The sequence below is a fragment of the Pogoniulus pusillus genome, chromosome 32 (assembly GCF_015220805.1).
Source record: "Pogoniulus pusillus isolate bPogPus1 chromosome 32, bPogPus1.pri, whole genome shotgun sequence".
NCBI classification, from domain to species: domain Eukaryota; kingdom Metazoa; phylum Chordata; class Aves; order Piciformes; family Lybiidae; genus Pogoniulus; species Pogoniulus pusillus.
In genome coordinates, this window is record NC_087295.1 from 11,621,492 (window position 1) to 11,648,033 (window position 26,542).

At 48.2% G+C, this 26,542-nt stretch overlaps 1 protein-coding gene and 1 long non-coding RNA gene across 5 annotated transcripts in view; one reads left to right on the top strand and one right to left on the bottom strand.

Moving 5' to 3' along the window:
• Positions 1-26,542, top strand: part of LOC135189321 (receptor activity-modifying protein 3-like) — a 58,345-nt gene that overhangs the window by 2,043 nt on the left and 29,760 nt on the right. The window contains exon 2 of one of the 4 annotated variants that reach the window (XM_064169548.1): positions 3,614-3,737. Coding sequence is in view for 2 of the 4 variants with exons in the window: in XM_064169547.1 (XP_064025617.1) it covers positions 18,169-18,226 (58 nt within the window). In the remaining 2 variants the exon portion in view is untranslated. Of the gene's footprint in view, positions 1-3,613; positions 3,738-17,851; positions 18,227-26,542 lie in introns of those variants that run through there. The other 3 variants (XM_064169549.1, XM_064169547.1, XM_064169546.1) reach the window with 3 other exon arrangements.
• LOC135189322 (uncharacterized) lies at positions 902-11,224 on the bottom strand. The gene is made up of 3 exons (XR_010308040.1): positions 11,075-11,224; positions 3,690-3,818; positions 902-1,006 (listed from the first exon to the last, which is right to left on the bottom strand). It is a non-coding gene; the product is annotated as an uncharacterized LOC135189322 (long non-coding RNA).

Consider the following 26,542-nt stretch of genomic DNA (forward strand, 5'->3'; position numbering starts at 1 on the left):
ACTGCAGTTGCCTCTCCATCCAGTCAAAGCAGCTCCTATTGCACTCTGTTTTGCTAATCCAACTGCAGTTGCCTCTCCATCCATCCAAAGCAGCTCCTATTGCACTCTGTCTTGCTAATCCAACTGCAGTTGCCTCTCCATCCAGTCAAAGCAGCTCCTATTGCACTCTGTCTTGCTAATCCAACTGCAGTTGCCTCTCCATCCAGTCAAAGCAGCTCCTATTGCACTCTGTCTTGCTAATCCAACTGCAGTTGCCTCTCCATCCAGTCAAAGCAGCTCCTATTGCACTCTGTCTTGCTAATCCAACTGCAGTTGCCTCTCCATCCAGTCAAAGCAGCTCCTATTGCACTCTGTCTTGCTAATCCAACTGCAGTTGCCTCTCCATCCAGTCAAAGCAGCTCCTATTGCACTCTGTCTTGCTAATCCAACTGCAGTTGCCTCTCCATCCATCCAAAGCAGCTGCTATTGCACTCTGTCTTGCTAATCCAACTGCAGTTGCCTCTCCATCCAGTCAAAGCAGCTCCTATTGCACTCTGTCTTGCTAATCCAACTGAAGTTGCCTCTCCATCCATCCAAAGCAGCTCCTATTGCACTCTGTCTTGCTAATCCAACTGCAGTTGCCTCTCCATCCATCCAAAGCAGCTCCTATTGCACTCTGTCTTGCTAATCCAACTGCAGTTGCCTCTCCATCCATCCAAAGCAGCTCCTATTGCACTCTGTCTTGCTAATCCAACTGCAGTTGCCTCTCCATCCAGTCAAAGCAGCTCCTATTGCACTCTGTCTTGCTAATCCAACTGCAGTTGCCTCTCCATCCAGTCAAAGCAGCTCCTATTCCACAGTCTTGTGTTTTCAGATAGTTAAGTTGAAAAAAAAAAGAGGAAAAAGTAAATATTGACACCATCAGTGTTTAATTCTTTGTTCCCAGTGCTTTGTTCTCCTTGCCTCTCCTTCTACATGTTTTATTCATGTGTCTTCAATGTCTTGATCATTTGCAGCATGGCTTCTCCTGCAGTTGTAACAAACATTAAACCACAATGACAATTATCTCAGTGGTTTAAATTTGTTTTTCTGCTTCTCTGAAACAATTTAAGTGCCTTAGTGAGAGACTAGTTTAAATACACCAGAGCTGTGAAAAATACCTGTAGGGCTGTGATGTTCCACAGTTCTTTAAGGTGTCTTCCAACCTAAACCATGGTATGATTTGGTGATTCTGTGATATTTAGGTGGAGAGTAAATCAGAGAAGGAAGAGGAGGGTAAATTCCCTCTTTGCAAAACCTGCTAGTACAGCTGTTTGAATCAGAGCCTGCAGGTGAGGCTGGCAAATCCTCATTAATATCAGTAAGCACTGTCTGGAATCGTGGGAAGATCTCAGAGTATTTTGGTCTCTCTTCATAGAACAAATCTCGCTCATTTAGAACAAAACAGGTCAAGCCACACTCAGCTGTTTCAATTGCAAACCTTCCGTGACTTACTGGAGTGCTACTGCCCTTCCCTTCCTGTGGGAAAAGCCTAAAAGAAGTGTCACTTTCTAAGCTTTTGCTCTTTTAAAAGCTTTTTGGTTTTACTCCCCCATGGGCTCGTTTAGTTTGGTCCCTAATGACACCCATGGTGTATACCTGAGGTTCACCTCTGCACCAGAGAAGGAGCTCCGGTCACATTCTTTGTAACCCATGCCTTCCAGGATACCACCTGGAGAATTTCTCAGTGAGAGAGGCATTGCCCAGAGGTTTAGTCTCTGTCTCTGCAGACATTCAAAATCCAACTGGACTTGTTTCTGTATGACCCTCTTCTCCCAGGCAACCAGCAACGGAACAAGGGAGGTTATACTTCCCTTGTGCTCAGCACTGCTCAGGCCACACCTTGAGTGCTGTGCCCAGTTCGGGGCTCCTCAATTCAAGGGAGATGTTGCAGTACTGGAAGATGTCCACAGGAGGGCGACAAAGCTGGTGCCTGGAGCACAGCCCTGTGAGGAGAGGCTGAGGGAGCTGGGGGTGTGCAGCCTGCAGCAGAGGAGGCTCAGGGCAGAGCTCATTGCTGTCTACAACTCCCTGAATGGAGGCTGTAGCCAGGTGGGGTTGGGCTCTTCTGCCAGGCAAGCAGCAAAAGAAGAAGGGGACACAGTCTCAAGCTGTGCCAGGGGAGGTCTAGGCTTGATATTAGGAGGAAGTTGTTGTCAGAGAGAGTGATTGGCATTGGAATGGGCTGCCCAGGGAGGTGGTGGAGTCGCTGTGCCTGGAGGTGTTGAAGAACAGCCTGGATGGGGCACTTAGTGCCGTGGTCTAGTGCTAGGGATGCTAGGTTGGACTGGATGATCTTAGAAGTTTCTTCCAACCTGGTTGATTCTATGATTATGAGAAGCTGCCTTGGCAGGGGTGTTGGACTTGATGACCTCCAAAGGTCTCTTCCAGCCCCTACCATTCTGTGATTCTGTAAAAGGACTTCTGAGATGTTGCCCTAAGAGTACTTTTCTGTGTACTGTGCTTGGGTGTAGCAAACACTTTTTGGACGCATAGACTGAGTTTATATTGCCAACAGCTTCTGCTTGAAGACTTTCCCTGGTGTTTAATAGATTTTTCCACTTCTCCCATCATAGCATCACTGCCTATGTGACACTTGGCTCTTTAGAGGGCAGGTCAAAACAGCTGGGTGAAACAGCAGAAGTTTAGCTTGCTAAAATTACTGCTGGCAGCCAGTAGGAAGCCATTGCTTAGGCAGCTTTGTGGTAATTCAAATACCAGACAAGTGAGGTTCTTAGAACATCATTTTCCCACAGGGACATGAAACCTCTTGGTTCCCAAGTGAAAAAGGGAGTGAAAGAGAGGCTGCATTGTTTGGTTTGTAGCTGAAGGAGGCAGGGAAGAGCTTACTGAGGAAGGCCTGGTGAACATGTTGGATTTCTGTGATGGCATTACAGCATCAGTGGATATGGGAAGAGAAACTGATGTCATTCCTCTGGGTTTATGTACAGTGATTGACATTGTCGTGCATGACATCCTCCTGGTCACCAAATGGGAAGAGTATGGATGTGGAGGGTGGACCCCTCATTGGATAAGGAATTGGCTGGATGGCTACACTCACACAGATGTGGCCAACAGCTCAGTGTCTAAACCAGTGACAAGTGTCATCCCTCAGGGGTTGGTACTGGGACCAGTGCTGTTTAACATCTTTGTCAGTGACATAGAATCATAGAATCAAGCAGGTTGGAAGAGACCTCTAAGATCATCCAGTCCAACCTAGCACCCAGCCCTGTCCAGTCAAGCAGACCATGGCACTAAGTGCCTCAGCCAGGCTTTTCTAAAACACCTCCAGGCATGGCAACTCCACCACCTCCCTGGGCAGCCCATTCCAATGCCAATCACTCTCTCTGGTAACGTTGGGTGATTCTGTGCTCCACAACCTCCCTGGAGGTGTTCAAGGCCAGGTTGGATGAGACACTTAGTGCCTATGGCAGAGGGCTTGGAACTGGATGAGCTCTGAGGTCCCTTCCAATGCAAACCATTCTATGAATCTATGAGTCTTTTTTTCTAGCCTCTCCTTTAAGCTTTGTGTTTGCTCACTGTGAGGAATTCAAACAATTCTATTCTACTCCAAGTTTTTACTTCTCTCCATTAGCTTCATCTGTATGGAACTGAAGGTGAACACTTACTCCATTAGCTTCATCTGTATGGAACTGAAGGTGAACACTTACCACTTAGTGGTCCTGCCTGCTGGCTCAATGGAGGAGACTGGATTGAAGGTGAGCATCAAATTACATTGAGAATTCCTCACATGGGAACATAAAACTGTACATGTGCTGGGTCTGGAGAACCTTGACAACCTGCAAGAGAAACAAGATAATGATCCAGGTGGCATTTGGTCTACTTCTCCCAAGAAACAAGTGGAACAAGAGGAAACAGCCTCAAATTGTGCCAGAGGAGGTTTAGGTTGGAATTGAGGAGCAATTTCTTCCCCAAAGAGGGGTTTCAAGGTTACAGGCTGCCCAGGCAGGGCAGTGGTGGAAGGGTTTCAAAGCTGTAGAGATGTGGGGCTGAGAGATGTGGTTTAGTGGTGACCTGGCAGTGCTGGTTTAACATTTGGGCTCAACGATTTTAAAGGTCTATTCCAACAAAAAACATTCTGTGATTGTATGATTCTGTGATTTCTTTGGAGGACCAAGCTCCTAAGAGGGAGAAGAAGCTTCAGTGGGTTCCCAGGCCATGTGTAGGGCCCTGGAGGTGTTTCAAAGGGGCAGAGATGTGGTGCTGAGGGACATGGTTTAGCACCAGCCTTGGTAGAGTTAGAGAATGGTTGGACTTGATGATCTTAAATGTAATTTCCAACCCAAACGATTCCTTGATTCCATTGTTCAGTTCTATGCTTAACACCAATCAAAACAAGAAATTAACTGTGCTTTCTTACATGATTTTGCATCCTAATCTCTTCATTCCTACATCCTTTTAACCCCCAAACCACTAAGCTGCTTCTTTAAAATGTTTGCACAGCAGAGGGAGCTGAAGGTCTAAAAAACATCCTTGCAAAGCTGAGACATGGGAGTGGAATAACGGATGAGGGCTTAGCGTCTGCAGCTCAGGAAGGTGATAGATGTTTAATCTGAGTCCGAGTGGCATTAATGGCCTCAGCTGAGAGCACCAGTCAAGCCTGAGGTTCAGCCCATTTGAGCTGCCAGTATACTTTTCCCTGAGCCTGTTTCTGAGAACATCTCCTCCTGCCACCCCCAGAAGGCTGAGCTATGGATTCTCAGTCCATTGTGATAGAATCATAGAATCAAGCAGGTTGGAAGAGACCTCCAAGATCATCCAGTTCAACCTAGCACCCAGCCCTATCCAGTCTGCTAGACCATGGCACTAAGTGCCTCATCCAGGCTTTTCTTGAACACTTCCAGGCACGGCAACTCCACCACCTCCCTGGGCAGCCCATTCCAATGCCAATTACTCTCTCTGACAACAACTTCCTCCTAACATCCAGCCTAGACCTCCCCTGGCACAGTTTGAGACTGTGTCCTCTGGTTTTGTTGCTCGTTGCCTAGCATAAGAGCCCAACCCCACCTGGTTACAGCCTCCCTTCAGGGAGTTGTAGCCAGCAATGAGGTCTGCCCTGAGCCTCCTCTGCTGCAGGCTGCACACCCCCAGCTCCCTCAGCCTCTCCTCATAGACCTTGTGCTCCAGGCCCCTCCCCAGCTTTACTGATAAAACTGGCTATGCCTAGCTGTTCTGTTAGATCTGGAAGAAAATAGAAGCCAGTGCTACCTCTTGCCTTCCCAGAGCTACAGGCACCATGCACACTGAAACTGAGAGTCCCTTGTTCAGTTTTTATTTCCAATATACATGGGAATCATCAGGGAAGCTTGTGAAAACCAAAAATGCTTCATTTTCTTCACTGTATTAGCAAAACTACCTACCTGGCAGTACCTGATCCTGCCATTTGCACAGGCTCACAGGATGTCAGGTGTTGGAAGAGACCCAAAGAGATCATCGAGTCCAAGCACCCTGCCAGGGCAGGACCATCCAGTCTAGCTCAGGTCACACAGGAACACATCCAGACAGGCCTTGAAAGGCTCCAGAGAAGGAGACTCCACAACCTCTCTGGGGAGCCTGTTCAGTGCTCTGGGACCTTTACAGTCAAGAAGTTCTCCCTTGTGTTGAGCTGGAACCTCCTGTGCTGCAGCTTGTATTTTAGACATGTGCAGCATCTGTGTTCTGAACAGGAAAGCAGAGGGCAGAGGAAGTGAGGAGACCTCATCATGCAGCTTGGGCACATCATGATAGTACATCTGGCCAAAGTGAAGGTGATGTCTGTGAGTGGGAGTCCTTCTGGCTCTTAAGAGTAGGAGTAGACTCATTTTCCTTCACATTCCTTGTTTATTTAGGGATTAGAGAGGTCTAGAGGTGATGTAATCACACACTGGTGTTGTCAAAGCAGAGGAGGGGAGAGCTTAGAAAGGATCTTGTTAAATGAAAACAAGAAGTTTGAATAAAAAGCAATTTAAGCAGTAGGATTTTCCTAATGTGTGAAGGCTTGGAAATGAGCAATCCTTTGACTGGTGAGCTTAAAAGGCAGGCTTCAGTTTGTGAGCAGCATTTGGAAGCAGAAATTGCTGCTTTTGCAGCAGCTCTGTGCTGTTGTTACATGCGTTGTTGAAAGGTGTAGCTTTACAATGTGTCGTTTGATCTTTGCAAACCTTTCTTTCGCTGTCTTTGAAAGAGTGACAGTTCAGGCTGGTACCACAGGGTGTCTCTCACTGGTAGAGTTTGGCATTCTGTCTGCTCAGACCCTTATCATCTCTGGACTGATAATTACTTTCTCTTGTTTAGGCAAGATAATTCCCTTCAGAGGGTTTCTTTGATTAAGCAAATCCATTAATATGATCTCTAGATAATATTAATGCTTCTTTGCTTGAGTCTTCTCAGTCAGTGTTTGGACAGCACATTTTTCTGTAGCTCATTAAGGAACATCAGAGGGTTTAATGAGAGCCCTTCTAACAATTGTTTAGTCATTTGCTAGCTTCCAGAAGAAATTCATTGAGGCAAGTAAATCTCTGGGCCATTCTGGCAGGAAACCTTTCTGCTCACCACTTGGGAAGAACTGATGTCCTCTACCTGGACTTGTGTAAAGCATTTGGTAGTATCCCACGTGGCATCCTGGTCCCCAAACTGGACAAGTGTGGCCTTGAGGGTCAGACCACTCACTGGTTAAGGAATGACCTGGATGCCTGCACTCAGAGAGCTGGGATCAACAGTACTGATCAACAGCTCAGTGTCCAAATGGAGATGAGTGACATGTGACATCCATATCTCAGGGTTCAGTACTGGGACCACTGCTGTTTAACATCTTTGCCAGCAACATGGCACCCTCAGTAAGTTTGTGGGTGACACCAAGAGAATTGCTGTTGACAGCTCAGTGTCTAAATAGAGACCAGTGACAAGTGGTCACCCCCTCAGGGGTTGACACTAAGACTGTTTAACACCACTGTCAGCAATGAGGACAGTGGGATGGAAGCACCCTCAGCAAGTTTGCAGTTCATACCCAGCTGTGTGGCCCAGGTAACGTGCTGGAGGGAAAGGATCCATCCAGAGGGACCTGGACAGGATTGAGAGGTGTGCCCAGGCAAACCTCATGGAGTTCAATGAGGCCACATGCAAGGTCCTGCATCTGTACTGGGTCAGTCACAAACATTAATACAGACTGGGGGAGAAGTGGCCTCGAAGTCCTGAGGAGAAGGTCTTGGGGAGAAGGACTTGTGGGTGCCAGTTGATGAAAAGTTCAACATGAGCTGGTAGTGGCTGCTGGCAGCCTGGAAGCCTGCAAGAAGTATGATCAGCAGGATGAAGGAGGTGGTTGTGCCCCTCTGCTCTGATGAGAACCCACATGGAGGACTCTGTCCAGTTCTCATGCTTCAGCATAAGAGGGACATCAAATGCTGGAGGAAGTCCAGAGGAGGGCCACTAAGATGATCAGAGAGCTGGAGCACCTCTATGGGGACAGGCTGCAAAAGCTGAATTTCAGCCTGGAGAAGAGAAGGCTCTGGGGAGACCTTATAGCTACATTTTAGTATTTGAATGAGACCTTAGCATGGCATTCCAGTACCTGAAATGGGCAACAGGAGAGCTGGAGAAGGGCTTTTCACAAGGGCTTGTAATGATAGGATGAGATGGAATAGCTTTGAGCTGGAAGAGGGGAGATTTAGACTGGATATTAGGAAGAAATTCTCCACAATGAGGGTGGTGAGACACTGGCACAGGTTGCCCAGAGAGGTTGTGGCTGCTCCCTCCCTGGAGGTGTTCAAGGCCAGGTTGGGTGAGGCCTTGAGCGACGTCTTCTAGTGGGAGGTGTCCTTGCCCATGGCAGAGGGCTTTGAACTCGATGATCATTAAGGTCTCTTCCAATCCAAACCATTCTATGAATCTATGAATATCTTAAACAGACCAATTTAATGTAAACCCATGGAAGCATTCACCTAAGAAACAGTTTTATGCTCGGGCTTTTCAGCCCATCTCACAAACTCTCTCAAGTGCTACCCAAAATGTTGATTTCATGCTCAGCAAAACAAAGGAGAGAAAAGTTGTGCAGGAAAACCATGATCTTCCTCATCTTTTTATTCATATCTGCCAGGAAAGGAAGAAATGGTACAAGAAATCTGTCCAGTGGAATGTATTCCTCTGAGGCAGAATTGCTTTCCCAACCTTAGAATCACAGTACCATAGAAGAGTTTTGACTGGAAATACCTGTGAGATCACTGAGTCCAGCCATTCTCTAATTCTTACCAAGCCTGGTACAAAAACATGTCCCTCAGCACCACATCTCTGCCTCTTTTCAACACCTCATCACCTCAAAGTCTTTCTTGGAGCTAGGCCCCCAAAACTCAATACAATACTTAAGCTGTGGCCTCACCAGTGCTGAGTCCAGGGGGACAATCACTGCCCAGGTCCTGCTGGTCACACTATTGCTGATCTAGGCCAGGATAGTGTTGACTTTCTTGGCCACCTGGGCACAGTCTGGCTTGCCTTCAGACAGCTGTCAACCAGCACTCTTAAGTATTGATGTGCTAGGCAGCTTTCCAGCCACTCTGCCCCGAGCCTGGAGCATTGATGGGATTATATCACATGAAGAGAACTTTCCTCAGGAGCTCAATCCCAGGCATTCATTTTATTCAGAATTAGAATAGAAATATTCTGAAGAGTAGAAAAAATACCAAGCAGAGATGGTTCTGATGGAAGAGCAGCTGGGGTGTGTGTGTGTATGTGCAGAAGACAGATCAAGTGAGAAATAATTGGAGGTAATATTGTCTTTTAAAATGGATTGTCTAATTTGTGGTGTGCAGAGGTACGTGGGTTAGGTGATGTATTAATGCTTTCTTCCCTCCCTCAGCATGTACTCATTTAAGCACTTTCAGGGAAGTGGAATTATAGTTTTGTTTGGGGCTATTCTGTTTGGAGTTGGTTCTGAAACTCCCATTTATCCGAAGCTCTGCTGGCTCTGAGGCCAGCAACACTTGCCACAGCAGTGCAAACAAAATCTCCACCTTGCATGTCTTCAACATGGACTTTGCTGTGAACTATGAATCTTGCTTTGGCTTTTGGGCTAGGGGAGATTTCATATTCATAGAATCATAGAATCAGTCAGGGTTGGAAGGGAACACAAAGACCATCTAGTTCAAATCCCCCTGCCATGTCCAGGGACACCCTGCCCTTGATCAGGCTGGCCACAGCCTCAGCCAGCCTGCCCTTAAACACCTCCAGCCATGGGGCCTCAACCACCTCCCTGGGCAACCCATTCCAGCCTCTCACCACTCTCATGCTCAACAACTTCTTCCTCACCTCTAGGCTGACTCTCCCCACCTCCAGCTTTACTCTATTCCCCCCAGTCCTGTCACTCCCTGAGAGCCTAAAAAGTCCCTCCCCAGTTTTTTGTAGGCCTTCTTCAGATCCTGGAAGGCCACAAGAAGGTCACCTGGGAGCCTCCTCTGCTCCAGCCTGCACAGCCCCAACTCTTTGAGTCTGTCCTCACAGCAGAGCTGCTGCAGCCCTCTGAGCATCCTCCTGGCCCTTCATCCTTGTGGCCCTATATTCTCTGACAGCTCTTACTTCTCCTAGTGTAGCACTGTATTTTTTACACTGGGCTTTGCTTCAAATATTCCTGTCACCCTTGCCAAAACAGAGCAGTAAATTCCACCTGAAATCACTGAGCTGCAACTAATTAATCATCTGGCTGACCTAGTAGAGCTGTGCGTGCATTCTGGTGGTACACCCCCTTGCTCTGCCTGTCATCCACTGACTCACATCCTTCCTCTGGCTGAGAAATCTCAGGAGACAATGGTAAAGATAGCTTGCCTTTGGACTAGTTTACATCTGTGTCTACCACCAGAAGAGCTGCTTGCCTCATTTAATCTAAGTTATTGAATGTGTTCCTGCTCGTCTCTATTTGTTGGTCGCTTCCTTTCCAGGGAACAGTTTCATTTCTGGTAAACTTAGAATCATAGAATCAAGCAGGTTGGAAGAGACCTCCATCCAGTCCAACCAGCACTCAGCCCAATCCAGTCAACCAGACCATGGCACTAAATGCCTCAGACAGGCTTTTCTTCAACACCTCCAGGAACAGCAACTCCACCACCTCCCTGGGCAGCCCATTCCAATGCCAATCACTCTCTCTGCCAACAACTTCCTCCTAACATCCAGCCTAGACCTCCCCTGGCACAACTTCACACTGTGTCCCCTTGTGCTGTTGCTGCTTGCCTGGCAGAAGAGCCCAACCCCACCTGGCTACAGCCTCCCTTCAGGTAGCTGTAGACAGCAGTGAGCTCTGCCCTGAGCCTCCTCTTCTGCAGGCTGCACACCCCCAGCTCCCTCAGCCTCTCCTCACAGGGCTGTGCTCAGGCTCCGCACCAGCTTTGTCGCCCTCCTGTGGACACCTTCCAGTACTGCAACATCTCTCTTGAACTGAGGAGCCCAGAACTGGACACAGCACTCAAGGTGTGGCCTGAGCAGTGCTGAGCACAGGGGCAGAATAACCTTCCTTGTCCTGCTGGCCACACTGCTCCTGATGCAGGCCAGGATGCCATTGGCTCTCTTGGCCACCTGGGCACACTGCTGCCTCATGTTCTTCTACTATCTACCAGTGCCCCCAGGTCCCTTTCTTCCTGGCTGCTCTGAGTTTGGGGCTAGCAGAATCTGAGCAGAGGCCATGTGAGGTGATTCTCCCCCTCTGCTGGGTTGCTCAGAGGCCGTGTGGGAGCAGGCAAGACACGAGCTCATACCAGTGTGATACATGGAAGGTCACTCCATTCAGTGAAGCGAGGAGTGATGCTTGTATCGTGGATTTGGTACAGGGGCCTGTACTTTTGATAGGCTCCATCATCAGCTATTCCCAGGGCTAACCAGACTGCTCCCCTTCATGCCCCCTTGCCTGGCTAGCTACAGAGAGCAACAACTTTCTCAGCTAGCTCTGCTAGCCTCCCCAAGACCACTTTTCTGCAGCTGTGCGTCCTTATCAGAATGACCTAATGTTACTCTGCCTACTTTTCACTTCAGTTCTGCTCAAACCCCAGCACCCCTCTGTGGTGCTCTGGTGAGACCTTACCTGTAGCACTGCATCCAGTTCTGGTGCTCCTGACACAAGAAGGGCATCAAACAGTTGGAGCAGGTCCAGAGCAGGCCACTGTGCTAGACTGGGGCAAACTGGAATATTTTAATGAGAGGAAATTAGATTATAGGCTGTGAAATTAGATTATAGGTGGTTGAGTCACCGTCCTTGGAGGTGCTCAAGAAAAGCCTGGCTGAGGCACTTAGTGCCATGGTTTAGTTGACTGGATAGGGCTGGGTGCTAGGTTGGACTGGATGATCTCAGAGGTCTCTTTCAACCTGGTTGATTCTGTGATTCTAAGAGAAAACATTGGTGATGTCTACTTCACTCATAGGCTTGCTGAGATGGATAAAAACAAGGACACAAACATAGATAAGGCAGTTTGCGTCTCTGTCAGAGCCTATTTTTCTCCCTGGGCTTCTTCTGTGTAACTAATCCTTCTGCTTTCTAACACCCCAACCTCACCTTGCACATAAGGCAAGCTCTGGGATAAGGTGGAGGAGTGGAAAGAAGGTGGAAGGGTAGTTGGGAGCCCCTCCTGGGGACTCAGGTTTCTGGGAGGGCTGCTGTGTTTCTGTATTACCTTTAACTTGTCTATTTCTGTCTATAGCTGTAAATATTTGTGATACATTGTAAATATCTGCTGTATATTGTGCTAAACTGGGAATAGAAAGCTTCATTCCTTAATTTGCAGCCAGATGAGTCTGGTCTGGGTGATTTCAAAAGAGGAGGGGGGGCAGGTAACTCCCAAACCATCACAGCCACAAAGATAATCAGAGGGCTGGTGCATCTCTCCTGTGGGGACAGGCTGCAAGAGCTGGATTTCAGCCTAGAGAAGAGAAAACTCTGGGAAGAGCTGATAGCAAGGAGACAATGCCTTCTCTGGTCCTGCTGGTCCCCCTATTCCTGCTGCAGGCCAGGATGCTGTTGGCCTTCTGGGCCACCTGGGCACACACCAGCTCGTCTTCAGCCAGCTGTCCATCAACACCTCCAGGCCTTTCTCTGCTGGGCAGCTTTCCAGCCACTCTGCCCCAAGGCTGAGGAAAATAGGATGATTTAGTATGGTAGAAGTCAGCATGAGTGAGTGTATTAAAGGACTGAACTCAGCCTTAAGAACTTTGCTTTTTTAATTTCTAGTTTGCTTCAGAAGGCAAACTGTGGTAGGACTGGAAAATGAGAAGTGGTACAGCATGCACTGCACTCACTCTCTGCCTCCAAATAACCTTTTGTTTACTATGGCAGTGCTTTCCATTTTATATAGTACTGTGTGTTTCCCCTGAATGGAAATGGATCGAATGTCTTGGCTAAGAAGTCTCCCCTGCTCTGCCTTGCTCAGCCCTGGGGCCAGTCTTTCACACACCTCAGAAGGACAGTTTGTCTGGTTTCATGGTAAGGAGATGCTGGAGAATTGCATAATTGCACTGATTGCTGCTTCAGCAATGTCTGCAGACTCAGCTGAATTTCAAAGGCCATAAAATGATCCTTGAATATTGCTCCAGGTGGCTGCAAAATTCTTGGTGACTGAGTCCTGTTAGAATTCAGGCTGCAGCTCTGCAAGATTTTGAAGGAAGAGGAATTGTAGCAGTGTTATTGTGTCAAAAAGGAAGGAAAGGAAAGGGAAGAGAAAAGAGAAGGGAAGAAGAGAAAAGAAGAGAAGAGAGAAAAGAAAAGAAAAGAAAAGAAAAGAAAAGAAAAGAAAAGAAAAGAAAAGAAAAGAAAAGAAAAGAAAAGAAAAGAAAAGAAAAGAAAAGAAAAGAAAAGAAAAGAAAAGAGGAAAGGAAAGGAAAGGAAAGGAAAGGAAAGGAAAGGAAAGGAAAGGAAAGGAAAGGAAAGGAAAGGAAAGGAAAGGAAAGGAAAGGAAAGGAAAGGAAAGGAAAGGAAAGGAAAGGAAAGGAAAGGAAAGGAAAGGAAAGGAAAGGAAAGGAAAGGAAAGGAAAGGAAAGGAAAGGAAAGGAAAGGAAAGGAAAGGAAAGGAAAGGAAAGGAGAAGAGAAGGGAAGAAAAGAAAATAAAAGAGAATGAATAAAAGAAAAGAGAAGAAAAAAGAAAAGAGAAGAACAAAATAAAAGAGAAGAAAAAAGAAAAGAAAGAAAAGAGAGAAGAAAAGTAAAGCAAACAGAAGAGTCGAGAAGAGAAGACAAAGAGAAGAAAAGAAAGAAGAAAAAAAAGAAAAGAAAAAAGAAAAATAGAAGAAAAAAGAAAAAAGATAAAAGAAAGAACAAAAAGGAAAAGAAAGAAGAAAAGAAAAGAAAAGAAAAGAAAAGAAAAGAAAAGAAAAGAAAAGAAAAGAAAAGAAAAGAAAAGAAAAGAAAAGAAAAGAAAAGAAAAGAAAAGAAAAGAAAAGAAAAGAAAAGAGAAAAGAAAAGAAAGGAAAAGAAAAGAAAAGAAAAGAAAAGAAAAGAAAAGAAAAGAAAAGAAAAGAAAAGAAAAGAAAAGAAAAGAAAAGAAAAGAAAAGAAAAGAAAAGAAAAGAAAAGAAAAGAAAAGAAAAGAAAAGAAAAGAAAAGAAAAGAAAAGAAAAGAGAAAAGAAAGGAAAAGAAGAGAGGAGAGGAGAGGAGAGGAGAGGAGAGGAGAGGAGAGGAGAGGAGAGGAGAGGAGAGGAGAGGAGAGGAGAGGAGAGGAGAGGAGAGGAGAGGAGAGGAGAGGAGAGGAGAGGAGAGGAGAGGAGAGGAGAGGAGAGGAGAGGAGGAAGGGAAGGAAAGGAAAACCAAGGAAGAGGTGTGTGTTTCCATCTCTCTTGTGCCTTTTTCTCTGATTTTCCAAGCTGAGTTTCTCTGAGACACACCATATATGGAGACACTCCACATATTATTCTCTTGCTGGCATTTCCAAGGCTGCTCAGACAGCCTGTCATGGAAAAATAAATGCATTTGCTGAGTGAGAATTTGGGGCCTCTAGAACATAAGTGACAGCGAAGTGTTTAAAAACCCATAAATTCATTTTGCCTGTATTTAGTCTAGAAGGAATAGAGGATTGGGTGCATTTTGCTGATGTTTACATTAAAACCCAAGACATGATTTGTTTCCCTTGTCTGAGCCAAACAGACTTTCTGTTGTGCTAAAGCTTCTGCCTGGTGTGGAAGAAGAACAGCCATGTGCAACAGGAACGGAAGACCATGAAGTGAATGATGTAGTTTCAGCAGCCTTGGCATGATCCTTCTAAGAAGAGAAAACCACCTGGGAGTCAGTGAGACATCCCAGCTCTTACAAATTCATGCTTGAGAGCCTTTTGTACTGCCAGATGCAAAGCGACAGGGAGGATGTGTGACTGGGGAGCTTCCCTCCAGCACAGAGAGGGGAGAAGTTGTTTGCCATTCTCCCACTAAATCTACCTCTGTTCTTTGGTCTGGATTAGCACTGCAGGGGGGTTGGAATAGATGACCTTTGGAGGTCACTTTCAACTCAAACCCTTCTATGATTCTATGACAGCTGGAATACTGGGCCCAGTTCATAGAATCAGTCAGGGTTGGAAGGGAACACAAGGACCATCTAGTTCCAATCCCCCTGCCATGTCCAGAGACACCCTACCCTAGAGCAGGCTGCCCACAGCCTCAGCCAACCTGGCCTGAAACACCTCCCTGGGCAACCCATTCCAGGCTCTCACCACTCTCATGCTCAACAACTTCCTCCTAACCTCCAGGCTGAATCTCCCCACCTGCAGCTTTGCTCCATTCCCCCCAGTACTGTCACTCCCTGATAGCCCAAAAAGTCCCTCCTCAGTTTTTTGTAGGCCCCCTTCAGATCCTGGAAGGCCACAAGAAGGGCACCTGGGAGCCTCTTCTTCTCCAGACTGAACAGCCCCAAGTCTTTAGTCTGTGCTCATAGCAGAGCTGCTCCAGCCCTCTGAGCCCTCAGTTCTGGGCTCCCCAGTTCAAAAGGGGCAGGAAACTACTGGAGAGAGTCCAGCAGAGGCTCCAAAGATGCTGAGGGGCATGGAACATTTTTGTGAAGAGGAAAGGCTGAGAGACCTAGGGCTGTCCAGCCTGGAGAAGAGCAGCCTGAGAGGGGATGTGGTGGAGTCACCAGGGCAAAGGAAAGGGGGAAAGAGACTCATTTTAGATCACATTGCTGAAGATGTCACCTAGCACAGCTGGCTTGTGATTCAATGCACTGCTCTGAAGTAGTGTGCTTGCCTATAGATTTTAGCTATTGTTTTACCTCAAAGATCACAGAATCCCAGCATGGTGGGGGTTGAAAGGGACCTCTGGAGAGCTTCAAATCCAACCCTCTTGCCAAGGCAGATTCACCTAGAGAATGTCACAGAGGAACACATCTAGGTGGGATTCGAATGTATTCTGAGATGGAGACTCCACCACCATTTCGGGCAGCCTTCTCCAGTGCTCCATCACCCTTAAATTAACCAAGTTCCTCAAAGATACTGTTTGCACCTTCATCCTACCTGCTGCAAGCATAAAATGGAAAGTGCTTGATGAACCTTGATAGGTGGAAGCAGGAACAGTGATGAAAGATGTAAAGGAAAATTGTCAGCTTTGTCTCCATACCCTGTGAGACACAAAAATGTTGTCTGTATAATATACTGCACATTGTGTAAGGTAGACTGTTGCATATAAAGCAGCAATGTGCCCTAACCCTCATGAAGATCAGTCTGAAGTCCTGGAAATACTAATTGCCACTTCAGATATTGCCAGGGTGAGTTTTTATGAGGGAAATGGAGATCTTACTGATAGGAAGGATGCTATAGCAAGTCTGCTGCCTGTGCACCTTCGTTCTTGTCGCCTGTGATGGTTTGGGTGTTACCTGCCCCTCCACTCTTATGAAATCACCCAGACCAGACTCAGCCAGCTGGAGATTAAGGAATGAAGCTTTGTATTCATGGCTTAGCACAATGTATGAGCAGATACTTACAATATTTACTGCTATATACAAGTTAAAAGTAATGCAGAAACACAACAGCCCTCCCAGAAACCAGTCCCCAGGAGGGGCTCCCAACCACCCTTCCACCTTCTCTCACCCCTCTACCTTATCCCAGAGTCTGCCTTACATGCAAGGTGAGGTTGGAGGATGAGCCAGGGGAGTGAGAAAGCAGAAGGATTAGTTACACAGAAAGCAGGCCAGGGAGAAAAGTGCAGGCACCCAGAGACCCACACCAACAACTGTCTTATCTATGTTTGTGTTCTTGTTTTTATCCATCTCAGCAAGCCTAAGAGTGAAGTAGGCATCACCATTGTTCCCTTTTCACAGCCTGCCATCTAATTTCGCTTACTAAGACGTTCCAGTGAGCCTCAAACCAGCACATCACCATAGTTTCTTCTGGCAGGGACAGCTTGCAGAAGCTCCATCCAAAGCAGAAGTGGCAGCCCCTCGGTGGAAGGATGATCCCCCTGAGCTATGGTTTATTTATGGCTCACGGCAGCGTGCAAGATGTGCTTTCAGCTAAGAGGCACGCAAATAGCAGGAGGCTCATTAAGACTGGCACAAAGAGCTATGTGTACGCTATGGATTCCCAGCCTTTCCTGTACTTTTCCAGGTTTTTCCATTTCCTTCAGCCTAGGTAGCAGCACAGATCAGAGGGAGCTGGTGCATCGATCACTCTGCGTTCGGAGGCACGTGCAAGGAGCAGCTGTGCTGCAGCGCTGGCCCTGCTCTCCAGAAGGGTTTGAAAGCCCAGTGCCACCCCAGGCGTATGGAGCAGCTGGGCACAGCCTGGGCTGCCACACAGAGGTACCCTTTGCTCTTCTTGCATTTGACAGGAAAATCATAGTGGAATTTGAAGTGTTGTGGTACCTTTGGCCTTTATCAGCGGCAGTGATTTTAGTGTTCTGCTGAAAGGCAGTTACTGAGGTGGAGTGTCCATGCACCTAGAAACGCATCCTGGCTCTTCATTACTGAGAGGTACAATTATTTTTAGCTAAGAAAAGGCTTCTCAATCTTGCTGGAAATGCTAATTTCCTCGAGAGAGAGAGCTCCAGGAACACAGCCTTTAAATATTGATGAAAAGCAAGAGCCGTACCACTCTCTGAGAAGAAGCCATGCAGAGATGAAGTGACAACATAAAACTCCATTAAGCTTTGTACAGTTCTGTGATTCTGTGATTTTCCTTGAGCTCCTTAGCTGCTTTGCTCTGGTGCTGTGGGGGTTAGGCAGGCTCACTGCCCATGGTCAGCTCTCCACACTGAGCATGCAAACATCTCATTGCAAGAAGGACACTGAGGTCCTGGAGCAGGTCTAGAGAAGGTCAACGGAGCTGGTAAAGGGTCTGGAGAACAGGTCTGGTGAGGAGCAGCTGAGGGAACTGGGATTGTTTAGTCTGCAGGAGACTGAGGAGAGATCTCATTGCTCTCTACAAGTCCCTGAAAGCGAGGCGGGGGTTGGTCTCTTCTCCCGAGGAACAGGTGACAGGACAAGGGGTCTGTGGCCTCAAGCTGCACCAGGGGGGGTTTAGATTGAGGAATGGAGAAAATGTCTTTCCTGCAAGAGTGGTTAGGCACTGGAACAGGCTCCCCAGGGAGGTGGAGGAGTCGTTGTCGCTGGAGGTGTTGAAAACACGTGGAGAGGTGGTGCCGAGGGACGCGGTTCAGTGCCGGACCTGGCGCTGTCGGGCGAACGGGTTAGACTCCATCACCTTAGGAAGTCTTTTCCAACGTTCCTGATTTGATGTCGGCCAGAACTAAAGCGAACAGCGGCGGCTCTCCAGCCCCTCACACCCCATGCCAGGGTGTTGTGGCAGGGGGCAGAGGCGCCGAAGCCCTCGGAGACTGGGAGCAGCCCCTTGCCTGTGGCAGGGTCCGGGTCCTTTCCCCCACCCGGAGGAGCCCCACCTGGCGCGGTGGGCTGGCAGCGGCAGCCTCTCCGCACACCCACCCGCGGCGCCCGCACCGCCAGCTCCTGCGGTGCCCTTCCCCTCCCGCCGCGCCGCGGCCAGCTCCGTCCTCTTCCCCCGCTCCCGGAGCACCCCGGCGGGGGCGGGAGAGCCGCTCCCCTCCGTGCCCGCCCCCGCCGCCTCCCGGGGCTGGCCGCCGAGGCATGAAGAGGAGGCTCCCGGGCGGGAGGGGGCTGAGGCGGGTCCAGGCCCTGCGCGGCTGCCGACCGGCCGCCCCATGCGGGCTCGGTCCCGCCGCCAGCCCTCGCCGGGATGGAGATGCCCGCTTGCTGCCTGCGCCGCCGCCGGCTCCCCGTCCTGCTGCTCTGGGGTAAGTGGCGAGGGGGTGGATGTGCATCGCCACCTCCCCAGCAGGGCAGAGGCGATTTGTGCGGGGTGAAGTTCGGGAGCAATGTGAGCTCTCCTACCAGCCCCTTTGCAGGAGCACCCTTTGGGGAGGCGGGGGGTGGGGTGGGGTATGTGTCTCCTCCGGGGCGCCCTGGCGGGTAGGTCTGGCCGTGCTGCGGGCTTGGGGGGTGGGTTTCCCCCCAGGACTCTTCCGACCCGAGCAGCCTCTGTACCTCCGCTCCAGCTTTAGCATCCTCCCCTCGCCGGCCGCCCGCTCCCGGGAAGGATACGGGCAGGGAACCCCCAGACAAGGCACGGGGCCGACAGCCCCCCGGGAAAAGCGAGCTTACCGATGTCAGGCTTTCCCATTCTGCCCCCAGAGCTGCTTCTGGCTGGGCAGGTTTGGCCAGGAGGAAGATTTGTGCTGCAGAAAAAGGGCTGCTGGTTCTCCTTGTAGTGGCTGAGTTGCAAATGGGCAGTAAAAAGTGCAGATCGGCTTCAGATCTTCCCTGAATATACAAGTAACTGCTTCTAGAAAAACCATGTTTTGTTTCTTGTTGGATAGCTTCTTTTAAGGCTCTCAGATTTAATGCGTTGCTGGGAGAAGTCAGTTTTGGTCCTCTCCACTGAGCAGTAAACCCAGAGGTGTAGTTAACCTCTGCCTGAGGTAGGTAGAGTAGAAAATCAGATCTCCTTTGTTTAGGAGGCTTATCTGAGGACTTGATAACTTTATGTGCTTGCTTTGTGCTTCTTCCAAAGTAGGGAGCCAACAAACCCTGGACATCTTTCCATGGGGAGATCACCAAAGAAATGGGTGGCTGCAGTAACTGTGGTTAGCAATGTTGTCTTGCCATGGAGTTGTTTGGAAATTGGAAGCAACCTCTAAGATCACTGAGTACAACCACCTTGATCCAATCTATCCAGTGCATGCATTTTCTGACTCTTTGTGGCTTGAGGGGCTGCTGAAATCTTAACCTCAGTCAATGCTCCTTACTTATTTATTTCTCAGCTGAAAAAAAGAACTTAAAAATGGCAGGCACCTGCCTTGCCACGTGAGGGGTTTGTGCAGCCTTGAACTTGGAGAGCAATCATTTTGTGCACAGGGAGACAGCCAGCCTGATCCTGCTGTGACTTTTGACAAAGCCAAATTGTGCACTGGAGATTTATTTGCAGAGAGTGGAATGAGGAGCAATGTCTCTGCAGCACCAAGACCCACAGAAAGACATTTTTAATCAGAGAGACGTGGGTAAATCAATTGTGCTTAGGCATTTTTGACTGTGCTGGTGGCTTTCTTGATAGAATAGCACCAAGCAAGTGAGGTGAAGGATGTCTGTTAACTGGTAATGTGCTGCTTTCTACTGGGATTGGACAGGCTTGGTATAATCAAGAGCTAATGAAATCAGAGTGATTTCCTAGTAGAAAAGTCTTGGAAGTTTTATGTGGCTTCCTTGATAGAATAGCACCAAACAAGTAAGGTGAAGGATGTCTGTTAACTGATAATGTGCTGCTTTCTACTGGGATTGGACAGGCTTGGTATAATCAAGAGCTAATGAAATCAGAGTGATTTCCTAGTAGAAAAGTCTTGGAAGTTTTATGTGGCTTCCTTGATAGAATAGCACCAAGCAAGTGAGGTGAAAGATGTCTGTTAACTGATAATGTGCTGCTTTCTACTGGGATTATTGGACAGGCTTGGTATAATCAAGAGCTAATGAAATCAGGTTGATCTCCTAGTAGAAAAGTCTTGGAAGTTTTATGTGGCTTCCTTGATAGAATAGCACCAAGCAAGTGAAGTGAAAGATGTCTGTTAACTGATAATGTGCTGCTTTCTACTGGGATTGGACAGGCTTGGTATGATCAAGAGCTAATGAAATCAGGTTGATCTCCTAGTAGAAAAGTCTTGGAAGTTTTATATGGCTTCCTTGATAGAATAGCACCAAGCAAGTGAGGTGAAGGATGTCTGTTACCTGGTAATGTGCTGCTTTCTACTGGGATTGGACAGGGTTGGTATGATCAAGAGCTAATGAAATCAGGTTGATCTCCTAGTAGAAAAGTCTTGGAAGTTTTGTGATCTGAAACAGAGGTGTTTCAATAAAGAAAGTCTTAAGTGGTAGAAAACTGAAGTTCTTTGAGTAATACAAACATTTATCAGTTATTTTGGAAGGATTCATACTTGAACTGAGTGTTCTTCCCTCCCACTGATGAGCCAGAGATCCAGGACCTCTCTTATTAAGGCAGAACTCTTGCCAAGATTGCTCTGTCAGCTCTGGCTGAATTTGGTATGAAGCCTGTCTGGGTGGGGACCTGGACCATACTTCTTTAACCTCAGACCATTACTTTCTGCCTATCACTCTGCCTAGAGCTCTTTAAACATCATCACTCTGTAGAACCATCTGCTGTGTTGTCCCTCCTTAGAGAGGACAGCCAAAGGCAGCATGTTTGCTCACCGGGAGCGCAGGGATTGCAGGAGACTTGTACTTGCTCTGTGTGCATGTATGTGGGGGTGTGCTGGGGGCTGAAGGAATGTGTGAACTGAGGGAACCTGGTACACAGGCACCTTATCAGTGCTGTTTCCCCTACCAAGTGCTGATAACACCCAGAATGAGGTGAAATGCTGAGCTGGGAATGCCAGCTGTCAGGTGAAGTTCTCTCTACTCTGCTTAGCAGAGCTGTAGATGCTTAGAAGGAATCTATCTACTGTAGGAGCTAAGCAGCTCAGGAAGGAAGATGTGTTGGTACTGTAACACCAGAGCCTTTTATCCCACTCTTATGTATAGAAACTGAGGCAAGGAGAAACTCAAGGGCTTGACCAAGACTTTAACAGGCTAAGTTTTTTCACACAAGCTGTCATTTCAGCACAACTGCCCAGGCATTTGCTCCTTCATCCTTTTACACAGCGTCTGCATTTCAGTGGTTGTAATGGGTTAGGAACTTCCTCCTCCCCTGCCCTGCACCATTGAAATTTACCAGACCAGCTCAGAAGGCTTGGAATTAAGCTGAATCTCTGTTTACAGCAACCCAAAATCTACAAGCATACATACACAATATATTTGCAGCCATTTACAATGATATACAAATTAGAACTAGTACAGAAATTTAACCTCCTTCCCAGACAAAGACAAACTGCCCAGAAGGGGCTCAAAGCTACCCTCCCTCTCTCCCTCCCTCTGCTTTCCCAGACAGACAAACCAAACAACCAGCCAAGCTTATGGTGCTACTTGTTAATGGAGAGATTACAGCAGAGGTGGGCACAAGCCAACCTCATGACGTTCAACAAGACCAAGTGCAGTGTGCTGCAGATGGGCTGGGGCAATGCCAAGTACAGGCTGGGCAATGAGTGGCTGGAGAGCAGCCCTGAGGAGAGAGACTTGGGGTTGTTGCTGGATGAGAAGCTCAACATGAGCCAGCAGAGTACACTTGCAGCCCAGAAAGCCAAGCAGAGCCTGGGCTGCATCAGGAGAAGTGTGGCCAGCAGGGCCAGGGAGGTGATGACTTGAAAAATCATAGAATCACAGAATGGTTGGGGTTGGAAGGGACCTTAAAGACCATTTAGTTCCAATCCCCTAGACCAAGTTGCTCAACACCCTATCCAACCTGCCAACTTCCAGGCATGGAGCCTCCACAACTTCTTAATGCAACCTGTTTCAGTGTCTCACCAGCCTCGTGGTGGTGGATTTCATCCCAATGCCTCATGTAAATCTAGATAATAGCAGAGTGAAGCTGGAGCATTCCAGAGGAATCATTCTCAGCATCAGTATGTACATGAATCTGGAGAGGGATGGTGTGATGCTTATCTGGGGCAGGCTTCTGCAGCCAGAGGCAGCTCAAAGACTGCCTCTAGCTGTTCCCAGCTAACAGTCCTGTTTCACAGCAGGTCTTTTGGTCAGAGGTGACCAGAAGGACAATTGGAAAGCTCAGAACAGAGCCTGACTTCAGGCTCCCATTCTTGCTGTATATTTTCATAGAATCATAGAATGGTTTGGGTGGGTTGGAAGGGACCTTAAAGATGGTCTAGATCTAACCCTGCTGCCATGGCCAGGGACACCTTCTGCTAGAGCAGGCTGCTCAAGGCCTCATTCAACCTGACCTTGAACACCTCTGGGGAGAGAGCATCCATAACCTCCCTGGTCATAGAATCACAGAATGGTTTAGGTTGCAAGGGACCTCAAAGCTCAGCCAGTTCCAAACCTCTGCCATAGGCAGGGACACCTCCTACTAGAACAGGTTGCTCAAGGCCTCATCCAACCTGGCCTTGAACACCTCCAGGGAGGGAGCAGCCACAACCTCCCTGGGCAACCTGTGCCAGTGTCTCACCACCCTCACTGGGAAGAACCCTTTCCTAACATCTGGTTTGAATCTCCCCTCTGCAGTTTATACCCATTACTCCTCATCCTGTCATTCCCAGCCCTTGTAAATGCCCATGTCTCCTGTGCCCCCCTTCAGATACTGGAAGTCCATTCCAAGGTCTCCTCGAAGTCTTCTCTTCTCCAGGCTGAAGAGCCCCAACTCTCATAACCTGTCCTCATAGCAGAGGTCAACCTGTTCAAGTGTCTCCAACCATCACTCTGCACAACTTGTTCCTAGTATCTGGTCTAAATCTACCCTTCTTAAGCTTGAAGCAATTCCCTCTCATTCCACAAAGCATTCACGGAAGACCTGTGCAGTCAAGTGCAACTCCTGCCAAGTCCCAAGCTCCCCTTAAGTGGAACATGACGTCTGTAACTCCTGGGGCTTTTGGACTCTAATGGGGGGGGGGAAATAAACAGGAAAGAATTTTATTGGGTTGAAAACCAAAGCTTGGTTTTGTTTGTTCTCTTATCATGCTGCTCTGCAGCTGCAGAGGGTCAGATCGAGAAAGGGAAAGCTGCTGTGGGAGCTCTGAATTGGCACATAAACCAAACAAACCTTTGCATAGCAGAACATCTGATTTTGAGGGAGACCAAAGAGCTGCAATAAAAACACCTCTCTACCAAAATGCTGCTTTGCTTTCTAAAGATCTGATTTTCAACACAGAGTATACAGAAAGGCAGTTGGCATACCCCAGCAACATCTGTCCTGAGAGCAAAACCCTCTCTTCCAACTTACTGATGGATCCAGACAGCCTGCTCACCACCCTTCACTCTCTTCATATCTCCTGGCTGTTGTCCTTTCCCTGAGGTCTGCATGGACACCAGGGGACAGGTTCAGATGGTACACGAGAGGGCCAACAGCAGCTTGAGTTGGGTTGTTTGTGGTGACTGCAAATGGACTGCAGATGGTAGCACAGAGCATGAAAAGGCATCTCCAGCTGGCTGAGTCCCAGCGGCCAGGAGTGACCCTATGTGTCTCAGGGTAACTCCAAGCTGAAGGTGGGAAGGCAGAAAATGGCTTTCTGAACCTGATTTACACCAATGACATTCAGTACTGGAAACCATTTAGCTAGTGAAATTTAAGAGCTGGGTCTTTAAATACTTTGAGGTCTGAAGCCTTAGCTCTTAGGTTTGGTTTAGCTGCACTTGAGGAAAGCAGTCAGAGGCTGTGGACTGAAGCTAGGCATGTCTGCTGAGCTAGCCAGGTACTGCCATAGGTACAAGTGCAAGCAGGCCACCAATCAGAGAATCAGCCAGGTTGGAAGAGACCTCCAAGATCATCCAGGCCAACCTAGCACCCAGCCCTGGCCAATCAACCAGACCATGGCACTAAGTGCCTCAGCCAGGCTTTTCCTGAACACCTCCAGGGATGGCAACTCCACCACCTCCCTGGGCAGCCCATTCCAATGCCAATCACTCTCTCTGCCAACAACTTCCTCCTAACATCCAGCCTAGACCTGCCCTGGCACAACTTGAGACTGTGTCCCCTTGTGCTGTTGCTGGTTGCCTGGCAGAAGAGCCCAACCCCACCTGGCTACAGCCTCCCTTCAGGGAGTTGTAGACAGAATGTTAAGGAAAGGGTCTTGAACATAACTGGGTGGGCTCGAGGGCACTTCTGGGTGCTTTTGCCTGTTAAGTTGCATTTAAACATCCCAGCACTTTGTTACTTCAGCATGGTGGGGGATTAGAAGGGACCTCTAGAGATCATCCAGTCCAACCTCCCTGCTAAAGCAGGCCACTCACAGCAGGTTGCCCAGAACTGCAATGTCCATGTGGGATTTGAAAGTCTCTAAAGAAGGAGACTCCTCAGCCTCTCTGGGCAGCCTGCTCCAGTGTCTCCCACCTCCCTGTTGATAACAGAGATGATCCATGGCTTGGATGGGAGGCAGAGGAATGAGACTGTAGTTTGTCCTGCCAGAGAAAGAGATATGGTGAGTGGGGGATACTTTACAAAACAACGTTTGTCACCGTCTGTGTGTCTTTGGTATTGAAATTAGTGCTTGAGAGAGAGCTATGAAGAAAGCAAACTGTGTTCTCATTTAGGGCTGGTAAAGAGATTCATTTTCACAGACAGAGTGAAGCCTGCTTTAATTCACACCTTTGTTCCTTTCAGCAAAAGCACCTTGTTTCAGGAGTGTAGAAGAGAAGTGTGTTGGTTGTTTGATGGAAGCAGCCTGGGCTTTTCTTTTTCTGCTTCCTTTTCTTTCTCCCCAAATAATAATAATAATAAAAAAGAACTCTTTTTTTTCACAGCCAGGATTGCATTGGGACATACTGGAAAATAGGAATGAAGGGGGTGGGGGGAAAGATGTTGTTTTAATTTGGTTGTGTGTGTAGAACCAGCCTGAAGAAGTTCTGGGCCATTTGGCATGAAGATATAGAATCATAGAATCAGCCAGGTTGGAAGAGACCTCCAAGATCATCCAGGCCAACCTAACACCCAGCCCTAGCCAGTCAACCAGACCATGGCACTAAGTGCCTCATCCAGGCTTTGCTTCAACACCTCCAGGGATGGTGACTCCACTACCTCCCTGGGCAGCCCATTCCAATGCCAATCACTCTCTCTGCCAACAACTTCCTCCTAACATCCAGCCTAGACCTCCCCTGCCACAGCTTGAGGCTGTGTCCCCTTGTTCTGTTGCTGCTTGCCTGGCAGAAGAGCCCAACCCCACCTGGCTACAGCCTCCCTTCAGGGAGTTGCAGACAGCAATGAGCTCTGCCCTGAGCCTCCTCTGCTGCAGGCTGCACACCCCCAGCTCCCTCAGCCTCTCCTCACAGGGCTGTGCTCCAGGCCTCTCACCAGCTTTGTCGCCCTCCTGTGGACACCTTCCAGTACTGCAACATCTCTCTTGAATTGAGGAGCCCAGAACTGGACACAGCACTCAAGGTGTGGCCTGAGCAGTGCTGAGCACAGGGGCAGAAGAACCTCCCTTGTCCTGCTGGCCACACTGTTCCTGATCCAGGCCAGGATGCCATTGGCTCTCTTGGCCACCTGGGAACACTCCTGGCTCATCTTCAGCTATTATCTATCAGTACCCCCAGGTCCCTTTCCTCCTGGATGCTTTCCATCCACTCAGTCCCCAGCCTGTAGTGCTGCTTGGGGTTGTTGTGGCCAAAGTGCAGAACCCTGCACTTGGCCTTGTTATATGTCATCCTGTTGGCCTCTACCCACCCATCCAGCCTGTCCAGGTCCCTCTGCAGGGCTCTCCTACCTTCCAACAGATCAACACCTGCTTCTAGCTTGGTGTCATCTGCAAACTTACTGATGCTGGACTCAATGCCCTCATCCAGATCATCAATAAAGATGTGGATAAGAAAAAAAAGAAAGGAGCAGGGAAGCAGAACTGCAGAAAGGTTTCTTTTCTACAAGGCTTTAGGCTTGCTTGCCATTCTTCTGCTGGCTTCCCTGAAACAAGTCTGAAATGTGAAGGCAGCTTTGTTCCCCTCTAAAGGCTTTGAAAGAAAGTGTGTTGATGCTGTCAGGAATGGGCTGAAGGCTAGAGATCACAGAATCATAGAATCAATCAGGTTGTCCACTTTAATATTAGAAGGGAGTTCTTTGCATGTGTTCAGCACTGTGTGATGTACACTGGTACTGCCACAGCATTAAGAAGGTACCAGTCTCTTTTCCATGGTGTCCAGTGATAGGACAAGGAGCAGTGAACACCAGCTGGAACAGAGAAAGTTCTTCCCTAATATATGGAGAAGCATCTTTGCTGTGAGGATGCTGGAACAGCCTGCCCAGAGAAGGTGTGGAGTCTCCTTTAAAGAGATGTTCTTGTGTGACCTGCTGTAGGTGATGCTGCTTTTGGCAGGGGTTTGGACTGGATGATCTCTGGAGTTGCCTTCCAACCCCTACCATTCTGTGAGTCTATGATTAAGTTTGTGTGCTCAAGTGAAATAGGAAAGATAGATCTGTTTTGGCTTTCAGCCTGGAGACACTCAAAGCTAAG